At 28.7% G+C, this 22,957-nt stretch overlaps 3 protein-coding genes and 1 pseudogene across 4 annotated transcripts; all 4 read right to left on the reverse strand.

Moving 5' to 3' along the window:
- Positions 1-3,796: 3,796 nt before the first annotated feature.
- LOC119600306 lies at positions 3,797-7,432 on the reverse strand (annotated as a pseudogene).
- Positions 7,433-7,893: 461 nt separating this feature from the next.
- On the reverse strand, positions 7,894-14,163 carry LOC119600300. Its single transcript, XM_037950453.1, has 6 exons — positions 13,937-14,163; positions 13,760-13,877; positions 13,468-13,563; positions 9,465-9,568; positions 8,088-8,100; positions 7,894-8,001 (listed from the first exon to the last, which is right to left on the reverse strand). Exons 1-6 carry the CDS (start codon positions 14,010-14,012, stop codon positions 7,899-7,901), a joined length of 510 nt encoding a protein of 169 aa, XP_037806381.1. The 5' UTR covers positions 14,013-14,163; the 3' UTR covers positions 7,894-7,898.
- A 525-nt stretch (positions 14,164-14,688) lies between these two features.
- On the reverse strand, positions 14,689-16,210 carry LOC119600313. 2 transcript variants are annotated; one of them, XM_037950474.1, is made up of 4 exons: positions 16,070-16,210; positions 15,237-16,002; positions 15,055-15,172; positions 14,689-14,885 (listed from the first exon to the last, which is right to left on the reverse strand). In XM_037950474.1, the coding sequence occupies exons 2-4, from the start codon at positions 15,310-15,312 to the stop codon at positions 14,783-14,785; spliced, it is 297 nt and encodes a 98-aa protein (XP_037806402.1). In that variant the 5' UTR covers positions 15,313-16,002; positions 16,070-16,210; the 3' UTR covers positions 14,689-14,782. The 2 variants fall into 2 exon arrangements, with proteins under 2 accessions (XP_037806402.1, XP_037806401.1); XM_037950473.1 differs by having other exon boundaries at positions 15,237-16,177.
- Positions 16,211-17,154: 944 nt separating this feature from the next.
- On the reverse strand, positions 17,155-17,730 carry LOC119600307. The gene is made up of 3 exons (XM_037950461.1): positions 17,571-17,730; positions 17,368-17,485; positions 17,155-17,301 (listed from the first exon to the last, which is right to left on the reverse strand). Exons 1-3 carry the CDS (start codon positions 17,656-17,658, stop codon positions 17,199-17,201), a joined length of 309 nt encoding a protein of 102 aa, XP_037806389.1. The 5' UTR covers positions 17,659-17,730; the 3' UTR covers positions 17,155-17,198.
- Between the last annotated feature and the right edge of the window lie 5,227 nt (positions 17,731-22,957).

Below are 22,957 nucleotides of genomic sequence, written 5' to 3' on the forward strand. Positions count from 1 at the left end.
AAAATGACTCCAATTAATAAGATATTTATTAATATTTAATTAAATCAACAATGTTTATTTCAAACAAGTGAGAAAAATTATATTTATACCACAAATTAAATTCTCATCATATTTGTCCTTCATTATAGTTCATATTTAATTTGTTTGTAATAAAGAAATAATTCAAATTTCAAATTGATCCTCATCTCGTATTACAATCATACATCAGCAGCTTGACTTTTTAATATCATTGTAATTGTTGTACCATTTTTCAATATTTGTTGTGTAAAATGAATTGTTAATTAATACGAAGTAACCCAGCAGTTCGGTAGGACAGTACTGATTTAACCTACCACTAAGGGTTACCCCTAGCCAGCGACTGCCGATGTGAATAGTTATTTTAACATGTGCTTGTCCTACGAGGAAGTCAATCGTCACCCCATAGATTACGAAGAGACAGACAAAAAGCTTAAGTTTCGCTTACAAATTGACGATTATCTTCACCCTCGTTTACAAAGACGAAAGACGAATTAGTGCCAACCAGGTGGTTAGATGTTAGTGGAAATCACTGTCTTTTTCAGATGCAATTGACTCTTTGTCGAACTGCTGGGAAGTGTATTGTAAAAACATATAATACATGGACTATTGTCAATTATTGATGATAAAAAGTCGTCAATTAAATATATTAAAAGGGTACCTAAAAAGTACTTTTTTAAAGTACCTTCTTGGTGAATTTTGTTTGAAAAGGTACCTGAAAAGTACTTTTTTAAAGTAGGCATCATTTACAGAAATTTTTCTACTTAAGAGCCCTTCAGACGATCTCACTTTACGTACGTAAAGTCTAATAAAAAAGAAAAATGAAATTCCATCCGTATGACAAAAAAGAGAATAAAAGTCGTATGTTTTATATATCATACGACATCTTACAAAGTAAGAAGGAATCAGCTATTTCACTTTTTTGTATGAAATAAAAATACATCCCTGACCATTTCAAAAAAAGAAGAGAGCCATACGACTATCAAATTTTCCATCCGTATATTTTCTCAATGTATGATGGTTTCATTACATATTGCGTTTAGACTATACCATCCCTACTCTTCTACACAAAATTTTGACAGATCATATTACTTGTGTGCTCGTGTGAAAGGGGCTTTAATCACTGCTAGTGTGAAATATAGTTGAACACATACTGCACTTTGACTTGTGCTCATTGATTGTCCACATTAATATTTTCAGCAGCAACTAAAGATGCTATTTGTTGCCCAATATCATCGGTATTGTAGCTAGTGCTGGTTGCTGCATTTATTGTTACATTATTATGGCAGCATATTATTAATAATGCAAACGTTGTATCTAGCATTTTGATAAAAAATACTTCTTTTTTACTAAAAAAAAATACATAAGTACATTCGATTTTTTGTTAAGTATTCATACGAGGGCATCATTATCTTTAGTTAATTTTTTTATGATTTTTTTTTTTCGTTTAATTTTTCATTATCATTTTAAAGAGCATGACTTGCTGTAAGCATATTTATGGTGGATTTTATGTTTCTATATCAAATACTTACGTTTCTAAATGTTCATCATTTCAAAGTATTGATTGTATTTAGAGAAGAGCAGCAGCAACCTCGTTTTTTAAAAAAATCTATAATTTGGCACCCATTATGGGACATTTAAAACTAACAAGTATAAAGTGGAATGTTTAAGAAATAATAATATTGAATTTTAAATAACAACGAGATAAAATTCATATAAATACACGGCTAAAAATCAACAGCAATATATATGAAATATTTTAAAATGTTGTTAATGAAATTGAAATTTCAAAAAATGTTTTATAAAAATTTCTAAAAAAATTAAAATTTAAAATTTCACTTTTAATAAAAATATTCTAGCCCTTTGTTATTTTGTATTACAATTTCTTTAAGTGTAAATTGTTTTATATTGTCATATTGTGCAATGTGTATTTCTTTTTTTAATTTATTGTTATTTTGCCTTTAAACACTCCGGAACTTGACATTCAAATAATCAAAACTAAAGTACGAGTTTATTATTAAATACTAATTGCAATCAAATCAAAACATCTAAAGTACAAGAATAAAAAAGGCAAAAAAACAAAAACATATGTATAAGGATGGGTACCAATAACATGAAACCATAGAAACGTCAAAAAAAATATTTTAAGTAATTAATGTCACAGGTATAAACAGTTACATGTAGGGTGGCATTTATTTTAATTAATCAGGAGAGTCTTAGTACGATTCGAAAGCGAATATCAAAAGGTACTTAATTAGACCTGATTAATTAACGGTTTAGTTTATTATAACTAAATAAATAACCATATATTTTGTTATCGCAACCACATTACTTAAAATTCATGTTTCAAGTGATTACAACAAACAAGTATTTATATACTTTTACTATATAGTCCACAAACAAGTGGATAGATTAGAAACTAGCCAATAAACTGGTCCACATACCAGTCTATGGACTTGTTCATAACCAGACAATAGATTAGTCAATAAATAGAGTACCCAGTAGATCAATCAATAGAGTAGTCCACAGTCTAATCAATAGCCTAGTAAATAACCTCATCAATATATCACAAGCCAATAGTCTAGAGCATAGACCAGTCAGTAGTCCAGTCCATAGACCGGTCAATATACTGGACTATACTATAGACTGGTCTAAACAAATATACATATAAAGCCCGAAAAACTAATTTAATACTTTTACAAAAGTCAATTTAACATTATCAGATACATAGTTCCTTTTAAGATATTTGTATTCAAAGTTCCCATTTAAACTATATAAATACCTCCCTAATGTTTACAATTGTTAACACTTTAGGAAATCGTATTTAGACTTGCCTTTTTGTAGATTATTATATGATTTTAATTCGTTCTTTAGGGATCATTAAATAAATAATTTCATTATTTTGTAATCATTTGGCTTTGATCATGAAATTTTGTAACGTTGCATTTAGGCAGCCCAACAAAACTAACAAAAGATTTCATTTGAACAAATTGTAATTCGGTTTAGAGCAATTTAAAAGTGGCTTAATGTGTGGTAAATTACAGGAATTAAAAGATATTAAATCAGCTAAGAAAAACAACAAAAAAAAAACTAAAGTCATAGTTTAATGTCATTTTACAAAAACAAAATAAAAATGTTAAGAAACAAAGCAGTTTTTAACTTAAACATTTAAAATTATTTATATTTTATTCTGCTAAAGTTTCCTCTGCTTTAGGGTTAAAGATGACAACAATGCTGCTGATGGTAGTATTGCAATTGAATAACTGAATTTTCTATAATTATTATTTTATTATTGGAATTTTTTTCCATATCACCCATTATTAACAAGTGTTTTAACTATTTACTGTTAAATAAATAACTACAAGTTTAATAAAGTTTCAAGTTACAGTTTAGGTGCGCCCCATGAATAAAATGAAATACATAATATTAAATACTACTTACCATACTTACATAGTAAGTATTACTTATTATTTTTATTGAAATCATCTGCAACATCATGTGAAGGTCACCACTATTCCATTATTGCAAGTACATACTTGGTTTGTTTTGAGATTCAAACTAAATTAATGATGTGGAATTTAATTAATATCATGAATACAAAGTATTTTTAGGAAATATGCATTTATTTGTGTTAAAATTATAATATCATTATAATATTTTGTATATTAATGTACCACACAAAGTTTATATATGCATATGTATACGTTCTGATTAACTAAAAATTTCTTAGTTATCTTATAAGATTTGCCTGATCGGCCTTAACAATCAGAATTCCAAGAACTGTCGTTTTTCAGTTGTACTTGTAGTTATTATAAATGTTTATATTATTTAAATAAATTCTCTTTAATCGCATATTACTTTCTTTTCACAACATTTGCCATACGGAGCATTAATATCGACATAATCTCCAAATGACATCCAGGTGGAGCTGCCATTACACCACAACTATAAAAAAATTAAAAAAAAAAATATCAGTTAAATATATAGTTTAGATAGATAAGTAGTCTATAGACTAGACGATATACTAGACTATACTAGACTATAGACTAGACTATAGACTAGACTATAGACTAGACTATAGACTAGACTATAGACTAGACTACTAGACTAGACTATAGACTAGACTATAGACTACTATAGACTAGACTATAGACTAGACTATAGACTAGACTATAGACTAGACTATAGACTAGACTATAGACTAGACTATAGACTAGACTATAGACTAGACTATAGACTAGACTATAGGACTAGACTATAGACTAGACTATAGACTAGACTATAGACTAGACTATAGACTAGACTATAGACTAGACTATAGACTAGACTATAGACTAGACTATAGACTAGACTATAGACTAGACTATAGACTAGACTATAGACTAGACTATAGACTAGACTATAGACTAGACTATAGACTAGACTATAGACTAGACTATAGACTAGACTATAGACTAGACTATAGACTAGACTATAGACTAGACTATAGACTAGACTATAGACTAGACTTGACTATAGACTTGACTATAGACTAGACTATAGACTAGACTATAGACTAGACTATAGACTAGACTATAGACTAGACTATAGACTAGACTATAGACTAGACTATAGACTAGACTATAGACTAGACTATAGACTAGACTATAGACTAGACTATAGACTAGACTATAGACTAGACTATAGACTAGACTACTATAGACTAGACTATAGACTAGACTATAGACTAGACTATAGTACTAGACTATAGACTAGACTATAGACTAGACTATAGACTAGACTATAGACTAGACTATAGACTAGACTATAGACTAGACTATAGACTAGACTATAGACTAGACTATAGACTAGACTATAGACTAGACTATAGACTAGACTATAGACTAGACTATAGACTAGACTATAGACTAGACTATAGACTAGACTATAGACTAGACTATAGACTAGACTATAGACTAGACTATAGACTAGACTATAGACTAGACTATAGACTATAGACTTGACTATAGACTAGACTATAGACTAGACTATAGACTAGACTATAGACTAGACTATAGACTAGACTATAGACTAGACTATAGACTAGACTATAGACTAGACTATAGACTAGACTATAGACTAGACTATAGACTAGACTATAGACTAGACTATAGACTAGACTATAGACTAGACTATAGACTAGACTATAGACTAGACTATAAACTAGACTATAGACTAGACTATAGACTAGACTATAGACTAGACTATAGACTAGACTATAGACTAGACTATAGACTAGACTATAGACTAGACTATAGACTAGACTATAGACTAGACTATAGACTAGACTATAGACTAGACTATAGACTAGACTATAGACTAGACTATAGACTAGACTATAGACTACACTATAGACTAGACTATAGACTAGACTATAGACTAGACTATAGACTAGACTATAGACTAGACTATAGACTAGACTATAGACTAGACTATAGACTAGACTATAGACTAGACTATAGACTAGACTATAGACTAGACTATAGACTAGACTATAGACTAGACTATAGACTAGACTATAGACTAGACTATAGCTAGACTATAGACTAGACTTAGACTAGACTATAGACTAGACTATAGACTAGACTATAGACTAGACTATAGACTAGACTATAGACTAGACTATAGACTAGACTATAGACTAGACTATAGACTAGACTATAGACTAGACTATAGACTAGACTATAGACAGCTATAGACTAGACTATAGACTAGACTATAGACTAGACCTATAGACTAGACTATAGACTAGACTATAGACTAGACTATAGACTAGACTATAGGACTAGGACTATAGACTAAGACTATAGACTAGACTATAGACTAGACTATAGACTAGACTATAGACTAGACTATAGACTAGACTATAGACTAGACTATAGACTAGACTATAGACTAGACTATAGACTAGACTATAGACTAGACTATAGACTATAGCTATTAGACTAGACTATAGACTAGACTATAGACTAGACTATAGACCTATAGACTTAGACTAGACTAGAACATAGATAGACTATAGACTAGACTATAGACTAGACTATAGACTAGACTATAGACTAGACTATAGACTAGACTATAGACTAGACTATAGACTAGCCTATAGACTAAGGACTATTAGGACTAGACTATAGACTCGACTTATAGATAGACTATAGACTAGACTATAGACTAGACTATAGACTAGACGCTATAGACCTAGGACTATAGGACTAGACTATAGACTAGACTATAGACTAGACTATAGACTAGACTCTAGACTAGACTATAGACCTAGACTATAGACTAGACTATAGACTAGACTATAGACTAGACTATAGACTAGACTATAGACTAGACTACTAGACTAGACTAGACTATAGACTAGACTATAGACTAGACTATAGACTAGACTATAGACTAGACTATAGACTAGACTATAGACTAGACTATAGACTAGACTATAGACTAGACTATAGACTAGACTATAGACTAGACTATAGACTAGACTATAGACTAGACTATAGACTAGACTATAGACTAGACTATAGACTAGACTATAGACTAGACTATAGACTAGACTATAGACTAGACTATAGACTAGACTATAGACTAGACTATAGACTAGACTATAGACTAGACTATAGACTAGACTATAGACTAGACTATAGACTAGACTATAGACTAGACTATAGACTAGACTATAGACTAGACTATAGACTAGACTATAGACTAGACTATAGACTAGACTATAGACTAGACTATAGACTAGACTATAGACTAGACTATAGACTAGACTATAGACTAGACTGTAGACTAGACTGTAGACTAGACTATAGACTAGACTATAGACTAGACTATAGACTAGACTATAGACTAGACTATAGACTAGACTAGACTATAGACTAGACTATAGACTAGACTATAGACTAGACTATAGACTAGACTATAGACTAGACTATAGACTAGACTATAGACTAGACTATAGACTAGACTATAGACTAGACTGTAGACTAGACTATTATTTTGTTATTATTTTTTATGATTATTTTTTTCTTACGTTTGAATTTCGGCATAACTGTTGCTGCCGCACAATATACGAGCACACGCTCCAGGAATTTTTCCCTCCTCACCAGCTGAAAGCACTAAGCCCTCATAAACACATTTTCCAGGATGAGCTAGGAGATAAAAAAAATTCCTTTAAATTCGTTTTTACTAATAGAATAATTCGCAAAACAAAATATTACCAGGATCTTTGAAGTATCCTTGTGATACGGCAGCAAATGTTAGTGAACAAACACTTAAAATTATAAACAAAAATACTAAAAATTTCATCTTGTATTGGACGCTATCAACAGTTGACTAATTATTTAAAATATTTTAGAAAGTTTTTTTTTAAATGGAAAACATTGCTATAAACAAAAAATGTTATCAATTATTAATATTTGGGTTTTTTTTAAATTTAATGATGCAATATTATTCATATGAACTGCGCTGATAAAATTTAATATGTGTACATAGTACATATATGTTTTATTATATTTAGAAGATCAAAACAAAAATTGATGTACATTGTTTGTTTTTAATTAAATGTTTGTTAATGTGTATTAAAATTTAATCAATTTAATTACCAACCTTTCAATTGATCTCTATTTCAAAACAAATAAAAATATTTTTGAGAAAATATAACAATAAATATGTTTTGAGAAAATTATCACACTGTAAATATAGAGATTTATAATTTGTTTAAACAAACCGGTGTAGATGTGGTTAGTCATAACATATTTTTATTAATGTTTTAAAACATTCGTACATTTTTGTTTAAATTTTTTATTTTTATTTATTTATAAATAGATGTCATCGAATTAATTACATATAATTTCCTTATCACAGCAATTTGGATATGAAGCATTAATATCAAGGTAGTCTCCAAAATGACATCCATTTGGAGCCAACATTACAACGCATCTTTAATATAAATATTAAAAATTAATAAAATAAATACTGCTTTTTTTCACTTATAGTTTTATAAAAGACTTTCGAAATATATTTACGTTTGAATAGTGCACAGTGGTATAGGAAAAAAAGAGGGAAATAATTCGGTAACTTCTAAACGGTTAATCCGAAAATTTACATAGCACTATTATTTTCATCCATATATGTAACAAATTTAAGAGTTAACCTTATGAATGAAAATAATAGTGCTAGGTAAACTTTCTAAAAGATGTTGAGTTTTCCCTAATTAATTTGTCACTTAAAAAAACATTAGGTAGGCATGTTATATATCAATGGAAAGGTAATTTTGTCTATTTTTCAAAACTGTATATAATTTTTGAAAATTAAAAAATTCGCGGAATACTTAAAAAAAAAAATAAAAAATATTTTTTATTCAGTTTTTGCAGATACAAATTTTTCAAATTGCAATAAAAATTCAATTTTGAATATTTTTTGATGAAATTTTACAGTTAGGTAGATTTTTTTACTCAAAATCCAAAATTAAATAAAAATTTCGAATTTTCTTATTAGAAATCCCGGAATTCCCAAAAAAGTTTTAAAAAATCTCAAAAATGGGATTTTTTGGTTTTTTGCCTATTATATCCATACCAGGGGCGGGGTTATCGAAACCCGTTACAAAATGATTAAGAACATATTGGGTCATATAAAACAGGTCACTATAATTTGATATCGACTATGCGATTTGAGAATTTTTGCTCAAAATTGAATTTTCCATAAAAAATAGGGTTTTTTTGGATGGACCTGGTCCCCTCGGTATCAAAAAGTTTTAGGTTTTGTTTCATTTATCGTATTTTATGTAAAGTCAGCTTTCCAAAAAGTATAAATTCTATATACATCTTCTTAGAAACTTTTTAGATAACTTAAAAAGAAAAATATACTTTTTTCCCAAAAAAATGACAAAAAATCGCCTTTTTTTAATTTTTTAAATTAAAATGCCTATAACTTTGGTCTCAGTCATGATTTTTACATAATTCTTTCACTGCTTGATATATAAACTTGTTGTTAAGCGAATAAAAAAAATGGCGAAAATCGGGAATATTTGGACCCGCTATTATCAAAAAACTAAAGTAAGGACGGTAAAAATTTTAAAATTTTAATTTTCAAATGCGAATATCTCCTAAACTATAAGAGATAATTTACTGCTACGACGACATTTTTTATAGTGCTCGATGAGGAGATTTTTAAATCGGAACTCAAATGAAGAAATAGGATCGTTTTAAAAATTTAACATAGCCGAGGTGTCCTAATTTGAGGACCCCCGCCGGGCCCCTGGTTGGCCTATAAGGTCCAAATTCAAAACCTAAACTCGACAACACCTCCTCTGTGTGCATACCAAATTTCATCAAAATCGGATTAACCGTTTAGAAGTTACCGAATTATTTCCCTCTTTTTTTTCCTATACCACTGTGTAGTGCCAAAACTTTCATTGCCGCACATAAAGAGAGCACAGTCTCCGGGCAATTTTGCTTCCTCACCAGCCGAAACAATAAGATCACCATAAACACATTTCCAGGATAAGCTATTTGATTCAAAGAAAATGAAGTAAAACAAGTAAGAGTGCTATATTCGGCCGTGCCGAATCTTATATACCCTTCACCACAATGTATTTAAAAAATATCAATTCTATAAAATTTTAATTTATTTAATTTTCCCGTTTATATAATTATTATAGCAATAGCAAAACGAACAACAACAACGCTAAACGAAATAAACACACAAAAAAACAAAATACACAAGACAGTAAAACCAACAGACATCCAAACATACGAAACTGAATACACCAAAAAACAAAAACAATATACACAAGGCAATACGAAACGAAATACTCAAAAAAAAGCAAAAACAAAATACACAACGCAATGAAACCAACAGACATCCAAACATACGAAACTGAATGCACCAAGAAACAAAAACAATATACACAAGGCAATGAAACACACAGCCATCCAAACATATGAAACGAAATACTCAATGAATAAGCAGTGTTGTTGTTGTTGCGTATATCAAAGCATGAAAAAAATTTTCTTTTTTATGAAATTTTCAGAGGTTGTCTCGGATTTTTGCTCATATCTCCGGTATTTATGGGCCGATTTTGCTGATTTTAAATAGCGATCTTCTCGAAAGCATGTCTAAAAGAATTATTGAAGATTCGGATCTCGTCGATATCTGGGGTCCTCTAAAAATTGATGTCAACAAACACACAGACGGACAGACAGACAGACGGACATAGCTTAATCAACTCCGCTACCTATAAGGATCCTGAATATATATACTTTATGGGGTCGGAAAATTATATTATAGAAATTACAAACGGAATGAAAAACTTATACAGTGAATCAACTAAGTTTTTTGCCTACCTTTTTTAAGAGAATTTCGTTTTTTGTTCATAAATAAAATTCAAAAAACAGGTAAAAAGTAAATTTATGTTTTCCAATTGAAAATAGAGATTGTGTAGAATGGGAAAACCAAGAAAAAAATATTAAAATAAAAATGTTGGTGCATTTGTTGTTGCATTTTATTATTTTGCATCAGAATTTGCACGTCAATAAAGTATTTTGCATATTGAAATTTCCAGTTAATTTCGTTGGGTTTTTCAAATTATTTTTTAATTGCTTTTTGAAATTTATTGTTTTATTGTTAGAATGACACGTGTTAAGTATTTTTCAATCGTAATTTTCAAAAATCATATCCTTATTGTGTGAAACGTTATATATCGCGTTAAAAATGTTTAAAGGGAAATAATGAGGCAATTCAAATATAAAAAATTAGTTTAGATTTTTAGAACAAGTATAAATCAATGGAATTCATTAAAAAATATAAAATATAGAAATTGATGAATTAACACAAAGAATTATTAAAAAAAAAAACGCACTGAGTTGTCTTTCAAAATCTTTAACTGCCAAAGGAGAGCGACTTGTATCCAAGCAAAAACCATTGAAGTCCTCATTTATCTTCTCCAAAGTCCGTATACGAACTTTAAAGAACATTATGTTTAAATTTAGACCTCTAAACAGACCTTAGGTTGCTTGGAAACAATATAAAGTGAACTATCGTGTGGTACGGGAAAAATACTTAATTTAGGTATTTACAAATAGAGGCGGTTCTCATCACCTAAGATCCACAAAAGCAATATTTTTCAGCTAATACATACACTTATATACATATAGTTAGAATCCAAATCAAGAATAACTATCCAAATCCAGCTACGCCTACTGTATTTTATTCATAAAATAATGCATTCAAAATATGAGGTAGAATATCAAATTCTAGCATGTAATAGTTAGGTGATATCCCCATACTTAGAGTGGCTAGGATGGTACTTAGTGTTAGCTTTATTGAATAAGAATCAATATTATACAATTCTAAATAAAATTCACACAGTACTCCCCAAATAGATGGGGTTTCCGTAGTGTAGTTTTTGTTTATCAATACAAAATGACCAAAACCCAGATTTTTTTTGTTATAATCTATAGATTTATACCCCACTAATATTTTTTTCTAGGTCCAAATCCATTGATTTCCTAATATATCATGTATCCAATTCAAAATTACTTATTATTTTCGAAATTTAATCAAAGAAACAATAGATTTCATGTTAAGTCAGATATTGAAAAATTCTTATAGGTATATAGGATAATAAATCGGCTAAGAAATGTCCAAACTTAGTCGTTCCACTACTAAAATATCTAAAAAATGTTATTCTAATATATAGGAGTAATAAAAATATGAAATTTTATAAAATAATGCAGCAATATTAAAAAAATTAACAAAAAACCTAAAAAAGCAAAATACTTTATTGACCTTAAAAATTAACAATACGTTCAGATTTTATCAAAAGTCTCGTTAATTAATATCACGATTTTACTTTTTATGGTAGAAAATTAAAATATAAGATATTCTTTAAAAAATACAACAAACAAATTGCTTTATTTTGCTAAAAATAATTGTTCAGATAAAGTTTTTTCTTAAAATTTATAAAATTTTACATAGGCAAATTACTTAATTGATTCACTGTATATACCCTTCTCACGAAGGTGAAGGGTATAAAAACATTTAAATTGTTTATTAGTTTTATTCGAAGACTTAATTATAATACCTGGATCCTTATAGTATCCAATTGATTTGGCAGCAAATGCAAGTGAAATAACACTAAAATTAAACTCAAATCTATAAAAAATTTCATCTTTTCTTTAACACTGGTTTTTTAATGCATTATTATTTATTTGAAGTGCACTGATAAAGTTTAATACTTATATTTTATTTAGAAAATCAAAATAAATATTTATTAAGTTTGTTTGTTAATATGTATTAAAATATAATTATTTTACCTTTTAACCTTTAAATAGATTTCTATTTCGAAGTAAATAAAATAAATAGTTCTATCGCATATATTTTCAAGTGTAATTTATACATAACTAGCTATACCTAGTGTGCTTTGCTACACTAAAAGCAAAAAAACCCACTTACACATGGGAGATGCCACTCAATGAGGGGTCAATCCCCCCATTGAAAGTCCGCCAATTTTTCTCTAAATGTTCACATGAATGTCAAAGTTCTTCATGTAAAATTTGAAGATTCTAGCTTCTACAGTATCTCAGATATACAAATTTTTGCTATATAATTCATATGAGGGTTCCAACCCACCCCCTGATGAAAGTCCGCTTTTTTTCCCCAAAATATTCAGATGAATATGAAAGTCCTTTTTGTAAAGTTTTAGGAATCTGGTTCTATTAGTTTCTTAGATAAAATATTTTGTTGTATTTAATTCATATGGATGCTAAAGTTCTTCTTGCAAAATTGGAAGCTTTTAACTCTAATAGTTTCCAAGATAAACGAATTTTTTATTTGATTAAGGAGGTGCCACGCCCCTGCTGATAGTCTCCTACTTTTTATCCTAACTAATCACATGGAGACTAATAGGGCTCCGACCAAATTTGAGGGCTCTAACTGTTAGTTACATTTTCCGAGATATACTGATTTAATATTTTCTTAATATGGAAGGTGCCACGCCCACTGTTGTCATTCCGCCCATTTTGTCAAAAAAATATTCTTATGGATGTCAAAGTTGTCTGTGCAAAATTTGAGAACTCTAATTGTACCAGTTTCCAAGATATATGACTTTTAATAGCTATTAAATAAGTAGGCGTGGCAACTCGCCTACTTAAAATTTTAAAATAAAAAGTAGCCTATAGTTCCTTCCAGATATACAGGAAGGTACTGTTAAAATTTCAAGAAAACCGGTCCAGCCGTTTAGCCGTCTATAGACTTCAAACAAACAAACCCACAAACAAATAAACACACATTAATTTTTATATATATATAGATATAATTTATTACATAATATAATTTGAATGAATCGAATTCTTAAATTTTCATTATTTTTTTATTTTTGTGTATTTAATTAAATTCGAATGTTAATAACATTCTTTCAATTGACAACATTCATCAAATGGAGCATCAAGAGAAACATAGTCAGGAAAATTACATCCATATGGAGCCAAAACTACACCACATCTATAAAATATACATATATATATATATGTATGTTAAATATTAATAAAATAAAAAATAATATTATTCATGACCGTTTAAAGTGTATAAACTTATATTTATTATTTTTAGACATTTCTTATTATCATTCAGAAATTTTCCATTATAGAAAATATTCGAAACAAATGAAAATTTCTGATTATTTTAAAAATTTACTTACGTTTTAAATGTGGCAAAACCGTCGTCATGGCACGTCATCATAGCACATTCTCCAGGTACTTTTGCCTCCTCACCAGGAGAAAGAATTAAATCATCACGGACACATTTACCAGGATGATCTATGATATTTGAAAACAAATTAAATTTATTTTTTAACCTAAAATCAAACACTTGTTACCAGGATCTTTGAAGTATCCTGAGTAATCCTCTGAAAAAACAGTTACAATTAAAGCTAAAAATATTAAAAATTTCATCTTTTCTTTAACACTGTTTACGGTTAAATAAATGTTTAAAAAAATTTTGAATTTTATATATATACTACGAAACGGATTTATGTAGAAATAACAAATTTTATGAATTATTATTAACTTTTGGTTTTTTTAATGCATTATTATTTTATATGAAGTGCGCTGATAAAGTTTTATAAAATAAATATTAATGTATTTTGTTTGTTAATATGTATTATAATATAATGAATTTACCTTTCAACCTTTAAAAATATTTCCATTTCGAAGTAAATATTTTATATGCATTTATTCTGAACAATTGTAATTTAGAGGAGCTTATATGGACCGATGTCCTATTTTGCCATTATTGCTACATAATCATTATATTTTTTACTGTTTAAACTGAATTCTGTTAGTATGGAATCATCTTAAAATCCCATAAGGGGAGGATTTGTGACCAATATTTCAATGTGTTATAAACAGATTGACAATTAATCCATATATATTCCTCAATTTGTATGGTGGGTATAAAAAGTGGAGATACATACAAAGAGGGAAAAAGAAATATACATGCCTGGTGCCAAATTAACAACAAACTGTTTCAATAACATCCGTTGTCAAAGTGTATACATACGTACGACAACACTATGTAATGTTGACAACATTGCAACAATTCGTTGTCGAAATTTAAATTTTATACACATCCGTTGTCTAAATGTTAACAAACGTGGTAAGCTCACGCCTAATTTATAAATAAGATTCAGACTTTTTTATTTTTGTATATTCTAAATTATTAATTAATAACAGGAATATGTCATTTCACAACAGTCACCAAATGGAGCATCAATATCAAAATAGTCACCAAATTGACATCCAGGTGGAGCCACCATTGTACCACATCTATAAGATATACATCGAATAAAAAATTATATCATTATTACATTTAAAGTGAATATGCTTATACTTATTATTTTTAACAATATCTTATTAAATTTTAGAAATTTTAAGTTATAGAAATATCCAATTTAAATTTATTATTATTACTAAAAATTATTCAAAATATACTTACGTTTTAAATGTGGCAAAGCCGTCGTCATAGCACGTCATCAGAGCACATTCCCCAGGTACTTTTCTCTCCTCACCAGGAGAAAGAATTAAACCATCACGGACACATTTACCAGGATGATCTATTATGATATTTGAAAACAAGTAAAACTTATTTTTTAAAACCTAAAATCAAAGAATTATTACCCGGATCTTTGAAGTCTCCTGAGTAATCCTGTGAAAAAACAGTTACACTTAAAGCTAAAAATATTAAAAAATTCATGTTTTCTTGCACACTATCAACAGTTAACTAAATGTTAAATTTAATTTTGAGATCTTAAAGTGAGAAAAATAATGATGTATGTACATATATAGCGCTGGTTATTTACATATTTAATTAGCACTGATATTAATAATTTTACCCCCACATTACAAATGCCTAATGAAGATGTTGACGGTTTATTGACGGAATTTTGTATGGAAAATGTGTGTAATAAACCTGAAATAAATGAATAATATCTTAATAAATACAGGGTTTATTATACATACATATTTTAATAAGAATATTCAGTGATTTTCACTAAAGTCTAACCACCTGGTTGGCTCTAATTCATCTTTCGTCACGGATGTACTCTTTGTAAACGAGAGTGAAGATAATCGTCATTTTAGTGCTCCCTTTGTAAGCGAGAGAGGGGACACTTACAAAGCACTTGTCTGCCTCTTCATAACCTAGAGATAGGGGACACTTAATAAAAAAACTTAAGCTTTTTGTTTGTCTCTTCGATTGATTGACGATTGACTTCCTCATAGGACAAGTGCATGTTTTAATAGTTAGTCACCTGGACAGTCAATGGCTAGGGGTAACCCTAAGTGGTAGGTTAAATAGGTATTTCGGGACTGTCCGACCGAACTGCTGGGCGATAAAAAGGCTGAATCGATTTTCTTGAAATTTTCACAGTGTATTCCTTTATGTCTGGAAGAAGTTAAAGGCAACATTATATTTTAAAATTTCAAGTGGGTGAGGAGTCACGCCTACATACATAATAAGCATTAAAGTTACATATCTCAGAAACTGCAACATCCAGAATCGTAAAATTTTTACATCCATAAGAAAAGCTGTTGACAAAATGGTCGGAATGTCTGTAGTGGGCGTCGCTTCTTCCTTAAATTAGTATATCTGAGAAAATATAATAGTTAGAGTCCTTAAATTTTCTCGAAATCACTTTAGTGTCAATATTAGTATTTAAGATAAAAAGTGGGCGGAATAACAATAGGGGTGTGGCACCTCCAATATGAATTAAATACAAAAATTTGATTATCTTAAAAACTATTAGAGTTGCACGAAGAACTTTAACATTCATGTAAACATTTTGGGTAATAAAATGGGGGCGTGGCACCTTTCATATGAATTAAATACAAAAATTCGTTTATCTGGGAAACTAATAGAGCTAGATTCTTAAAATTTTACACGAAGAACTTTAATATTCATCTAAACATTTTGGGGAAAATGGGAGGACTTTCATTAGGGAAGCTTGAAACCTCCCATATGAATTAAATACAAAAAAAATCGTTTATCAAGAATAACTTTGACATCCATGTGAACATTTGGGTAATAAATTGGCGGAATAGCAATAGGGGACGTGACACTTCACATATAAACTAAATACACAAATTCTTTTGTCTGGCAATTTAATGGACTTAAAATCTTCAAATTTTGACTGAATTAAATACAAAAATTCTTCTTACATGAAGAACTTTGATCTTAATGTGAATATTTAAAGAAAAATGGTCGGACTTTCAATAGGTGGCTTGGCACCCCCCATACATAAATTAAATACAAACTTACATATATCTGGGAAAATATTAGATTATTCAAATATTTCATGGGTTATATTATCAGACACTTATTTCGTACGTTTCAAAATTCAGTACTTTTTGGGAAAAAAAACGGGAGAAAACTGTCCTTTTTAGCACTTTAAGAAAACTGTTCTTATTTATTAACAAATACATACATGTTACCAAAGTATAACAAGTGGTCCGACTCTTTGACAGCAGTACCTAACTTGGTATTAACTATTTAAATATAGGTCCGCTTTCCAAAAAAAATTTAATTAAGAACACTTGATTTTAATTTTTATATCTATATTTATTTAAATACTTTATTTTGAATTAAGAACATATAAGTTCCTTTTCACAACAGTCGGAATATGGAGCACTACTATCAATAAAGTCACCATAATGACAACCGGGTGGAGGTAACATAACACCACAACTATAATAAAAAATTTATAATTGAAAAAATATCAATTTTAATTATTATTTCACTTATTATATTTACCCCTGAATAGTCGCAAAACTGTTTTCACCACATGAGAATCTAGCACACTGTCCAGGTAATTTTGCCTCTTCACCGGGTGAAAGAATTACATCTTCATAAACACATTTTCCAGGATGAGCTTTAAGAATTTAAAGTTAAAACAAATACTTTAAACATTTGTTTTATTTAAAAAAAAAACATAACCACTAATAAGTAAAAGGTACCTGGATCTGTAAAGAACCCGGCTGATTCGTCAGCAAATGTTAGTGAGAAAACACTTAAAATTAAACTCAAAACTATAAAAAATTTCATGTTGTCTTTAACACGGTTTATGGTCAACTAAATAATTGTTTAAAACAGCAAAGGGATTTTATTTTATTAAATAAATAATATATATAAAAAAACTATAGACAACAAATATTAAGTGTTTGACACGTTTTTAATTATACAATAATAGTTTTTGTATTAGTTACGCTGATAATGAATTATAAACAAAAGTTTGTGTTTTAGTATTATTACATTTTCTTTTTATTATTTAAATAAACTAAATAAAATATAAACAATTTACAATTTATAACCTTTGTTGTGATCTCTATTTCGACTTAAACAATTTTTACTACAGCTGTTCTTTTGTTTTTCTAATTTTACAAATAAATTATTCTTGATTTGTTTCAATTATAATATTATTTACATTTGACTATATGAAATATGTTAATCGTAAATTTTACTCTTTTTTTGTAAAACTCATTAATAATATTTGTTTATTTCCGTATTTAAATATTTGAGACATTATGAAATCTGTCAGAAATAAACACTCCCTCATTATTGTCATTAACACTATTTTTGGAGTTTGCAGTTCATGAGTGTTTAAACATTAAATTTTGAATATATATTTCATAATTCTTACACTGCAGAAATTCATCTTTGATAACCCTACAAATAAACTCCTGGTTTGGGAGAAATAAAAAAGTAAATTAACAAAATATACAGATTTTGCCGGTAGCATTATGATGGCTGACACAAAGCAAATACAAACAAATAGGAAATTAAAGTTGGCCTTATCCAACCTTATGATACTCTACAGCAGTAGTGCCCAGAACCAAGGTCTCCAATGTTCCGATTTTTATAAAAATTGTTATAGTGAAACTTTTTGTTATGAATTATTACAAAATTTATATGATTTTCAACAGAAGTCCCCTTATGGAATTACAGGTCTGCTATGGACCGAACTGTATAGAATTAAATAAACCAACTCTTTAGAGCCGTTATATTTTAAAGATCTGTTTATGATAAACATATTATTTTCTTCAAGCGAATAAAGATTATGGCTATAGAAAGATCTCTACAAAATTAAGTCCATGTTCTAATAAAACTTATTTATAAATACGTTATTTTGCAAATTTATAAAGGTCCCAGGGTCTAATATCCAATTTCAACCAAACTTTCCGGAAGAGCGACTTAGAGAAATTATGAATCGATTTCAAACAAAATCGTCCTAGAGTCATTCATATTTTCGCTTCAAATCATTTATATTTTAAGATCAGTACAAACTACTTCACGACATATAGGGTATTGAAACAATACAACAAAGTGTTTAAACTATATTTTTTTTAATAGAGAGGCCTTTAGACAACTGACACTGTTACCACATACAGAGCTTTTGTTGAATGGATTATTTGTAGGACCGAATGTATAAGTGATATATGTATGTTTGTATTACAATGTTTATTAAATAATGATAAACACAAAATAGTCTTTGAATACAAACATACATACATAATATGTATTACATATGTATATATATGAATGCACAAATATCACGCTTAAATATAAAAAGGAAGTCGTTGAGGGTACTATTACTACTCCTACCAGTACTACGTGTACTATAAAAAACTTACTAACGGTACACTCAAAGAAAAATGTAAATCAAATTTCATATTTCAACTTAAAGGCAGCTTTTAAAATACTGCAATTTTAACACACAACAATAAAAATGTGAAATTTTATAACGGTAGGTTTTCCCTCCTGTTTTTTTCTAAGTGTATTTTGCCTACGTTTGCTACTTTTGTTTGATATAAATGACATGCATGACATGTAACAATAAATGATGATGATTGTTTTTTGTGGTTTTTGTTGTTTCATCTTTTGCTATTTATTAATGAAGCTTAAATTCGCATGACCGTCTTTTTTTTCGTGGAAGGTTTTCCTATAAGAAACTTTTAGAAGATTTTATGTTTATTTGTATTTTATAATGAACTTTTACTTTTTAAGTTTTAAACCCTAAAATAGGAAGATATTTTTCATTTGTGTATTTTATAAATGTTATACCGAATTAGCAGAACTTTGAAAGTCGAATTCATTGAAAAGAAAAAGGGTGAATTCAATCGCATTTTAACTATTAAATATAAATAATAAATTTTCTCCTATTTTATATAAATTTAAGGTTAATTAGGTAAAAAATCTAATTGTTCTTACTTAAAAAAAACATTGATTGCATTACTTTAAGTATCTGCTTTTAGAAAAACCAACAATTTTTGTCATTATAACAATCGTCATCATAATTTTCTAACACCACAAGTGATTTGACCGACAGAAGCCACCATTGTCTCGTTGTGTGTCCAAGCTGTCAGCTGAGAAATCATAGTTTTATGCCACTAAATAATTAGTTAAGATTATGATTATTAATAACCACAACTATAGATGTTGATATGAAAAATCTAAAAACGGCTGTAGTTCTTTAAATCACGCTCCAATCATATTTTAGATGAAGAATAAATTTTTATATGAAAAATCCAAAATAGGCTGTAGTTCTGTGATCACTCATATTTTCTATGAAATATCAATTTTTGTATGAGAAAACTAAAATCGGCTGTAGTTCCTTAAATAACGCTCCAATCAAGAAAATAGTGAAAATCTGTGATCACTCGTATTTTCTATGTAATATCGATTTGTGTATGAAAAAAATAAAATCGGCTGTAGTTCCTTAAATAACTCTCCAATCAAGAAAATAGTGAAAATCTGTGATCACTCATATTTTCTATGAAATATCGATTTTTATAAGAGAAAACTAAAATCGGCTGTAGTTCCTTAAATAACGCTGCAATCAAGAAAATAGTGAAAATCTGTGATCACTCATATTTCCTATAAAATATCAATTTTTGTATGAGAAAACTAAAATCGGATGTAGTTCCTTAAATAACGCTCCAATCAAGAAAATAGTGAAAATCTGTGATCACTCATATTTCCTATAAAATATCAGTTTTTGTATGAGAAAACTAAAATCGGCTGCAGTTCCTTAAATAACGCTCCAATAAAGAAAATAGTGAAAATCTGTGATCAGACATATTTCCTATAAAATATCGATTTTTGTATGAGAAAACTAAAATCGGCTGTAGTTCCTTAAATGACGCTCCAATCAAGAAAATAGTAAAAATCTGTGATCAGTCATATTTTCTATGAGATATCGATTATAATATGAAAAATCTAAAATCGGCTGTAGTTTTTTAAATAACGCTCCAATCAAGAAAATAGTGAAAATATGTGATCACTCATATTTTCTATGAAATATCGATTTTTATAAGAGAAAACTAAAATCGACTGTAGTTCCTTAAATAACGCTCCAGTAAAAAAAATAGTGAAAATCTGTGATCAGACATATTTCCTATAAAATATCGATTTTTGTATGAGAAAACTAAAATCGGCTGTAGTTCCTTAAATGACGCTCCAATCAAGAAAATAGTAAAAATCTGTGATCACTCATATTTTCTATGAGATATCGATTTTTATATGAGAAAACTAAAATCGGCTGTAGTTCTTTAAATAACGCTCCAATCAAGAAAATAGTGAAAATCTGTGATCACTCATATTTTCTACGAAAAATCAATTTTTGTATGAGAAAACTAAAATCGGCTGTAGTTCCTTAAATAACTCTCCAATCCAGGAAATAGTGAAAATCTGTGATCACTCATATTTGCTATGAAATATCGATTTTTATAAGAGAAAACTAAAATCTGTAGTTCCTTAAATAACGCTCCAATCAAGAAAATAGTGGAAATCTGTGATCACTCATATTTTCTATGAAATATCGATTTTAATATGGAAATCTAAAATCGGCTGTAGTTCCTTAAATATCGCTCCAATCAAGAAAATAGTGAATATCTGTGATCACTCATATTTTCTATGAAAAATCGATTTTTATATGAATAAATCTAAAATCGGCTGTAGTTCCTTAAATATCGCTCCAATCAAGAAAATAGTGAAAATCTGTGATCACTCATATTTTCTATAAAAAATCGATTTTTATATGAATAAATCTAAAATCGGCTCAAATAACGCTCCAATCAAGATCACTCATATTTTCTATGAAAAATCGATTTTTATATGAATAAATCTAAAATCGGCTGTAGTTCCTTAAATAACGCTCCAATCAAGAAAATAGTGAAAATCTGTGATCACTCATATTTCCTATGAAATATCAATTTTTGTATGAGAAAACTAAAATCGGCTGTAGTTCCTTAAATAACGCTCCAATCAAGAAAATAGTGAAAATCTGTGATCACTCATATTTTCTATGAAATATCGATTTTTGTATGAGAAAACTAAAATCGGCTGTAGTTCCTTAAATAACTCTCCAATCAAGAAAATAGTGAAAATCTGTGATCACTCATATTTTCTATGAAATATAGATTTTTGTATGAGAAAACTAAAATCGGCTTTAGTTCCTTAAATATAGTGAAAATCTGTGATCACTCATATTTTCTATGAAAAATCGATTTTTATATAAAAAAACTAAAATCGGCTGTACTTCCTTAAATAACTCTCCAATCAAGAAAATAGTGAAAATCTGTGATCACTCATATATTCTATGAAATATCGATATTTTTATGAGAAAACTAAAATCGGCTGTAGTTCTTTAAATAACGCTCCAATCAAGAAAATAGTGAAAATCTGTGATCACTCATATTTTCTAATATCGATTTTAATATGAAAAATCTAAAATCGGCTGTAGTTCTTTAAATATCGCTCCAATCAAGAAAATAGTGAAAATCTGTGATCAGTCATATTTTCTATGAAATATTGATTTTTATATGAGAAAACTAAAATCGGCTGTAGTTCCTTAAATAACGCTCCAAACAAGAAAATAGTGAAAATCTGTGATCAGTCATATTTTCTATGAAATATCGATTTTTATAAGAGAAAACTAAAATCGGCTGTAGTTCCTTAAATAACGCTCAAATCAAGGAAATAGTGAAAATCTGTGATCACTCATATTTTCTACAAAAAATCGATTTTTATATGAAAAATCTAAAATCGGCTGTAGTTCTTTAAATAGCGATTTTTAAGTGAAAAACCCAAAAGGAAAGGGAGATTGGAAGATTTGTTTAAATTTTAATTGAAGTGGCTACACTGTCTACTGGTCTGCCGGTGACGCAACTGATTGTTTATTAAATAAAAATATCTGTGAGATTTCTGTTTGCTGTAGTTGAGTAACTAATTGATTAAGAATAATAGTTATGTTGAAGTAGCAGTTTTGCATACTTTTCTTATTCATTGAGAATTTTAACCTTGCTTAATTAACAATATCAATTATTCACAAGAGTAAAAAAAATGT

The sequence above is a fragment of the Lucilia sericata genome, unplaced genomic scaffold (genome assembly GCF_015586225.1).
Source record: "Lucilia sericata isolate MDLA Ls3-8-SP2 unplaced genomic scaffold, ASM1558622v1 Contig000110F_arrow, whole genome shotgun sequence".
NCBI lineage: Eukaryota > Metazoa > Arthropoda > Insecta > Diptera > Calliphoridae > Lucilia > Lucilia sericata.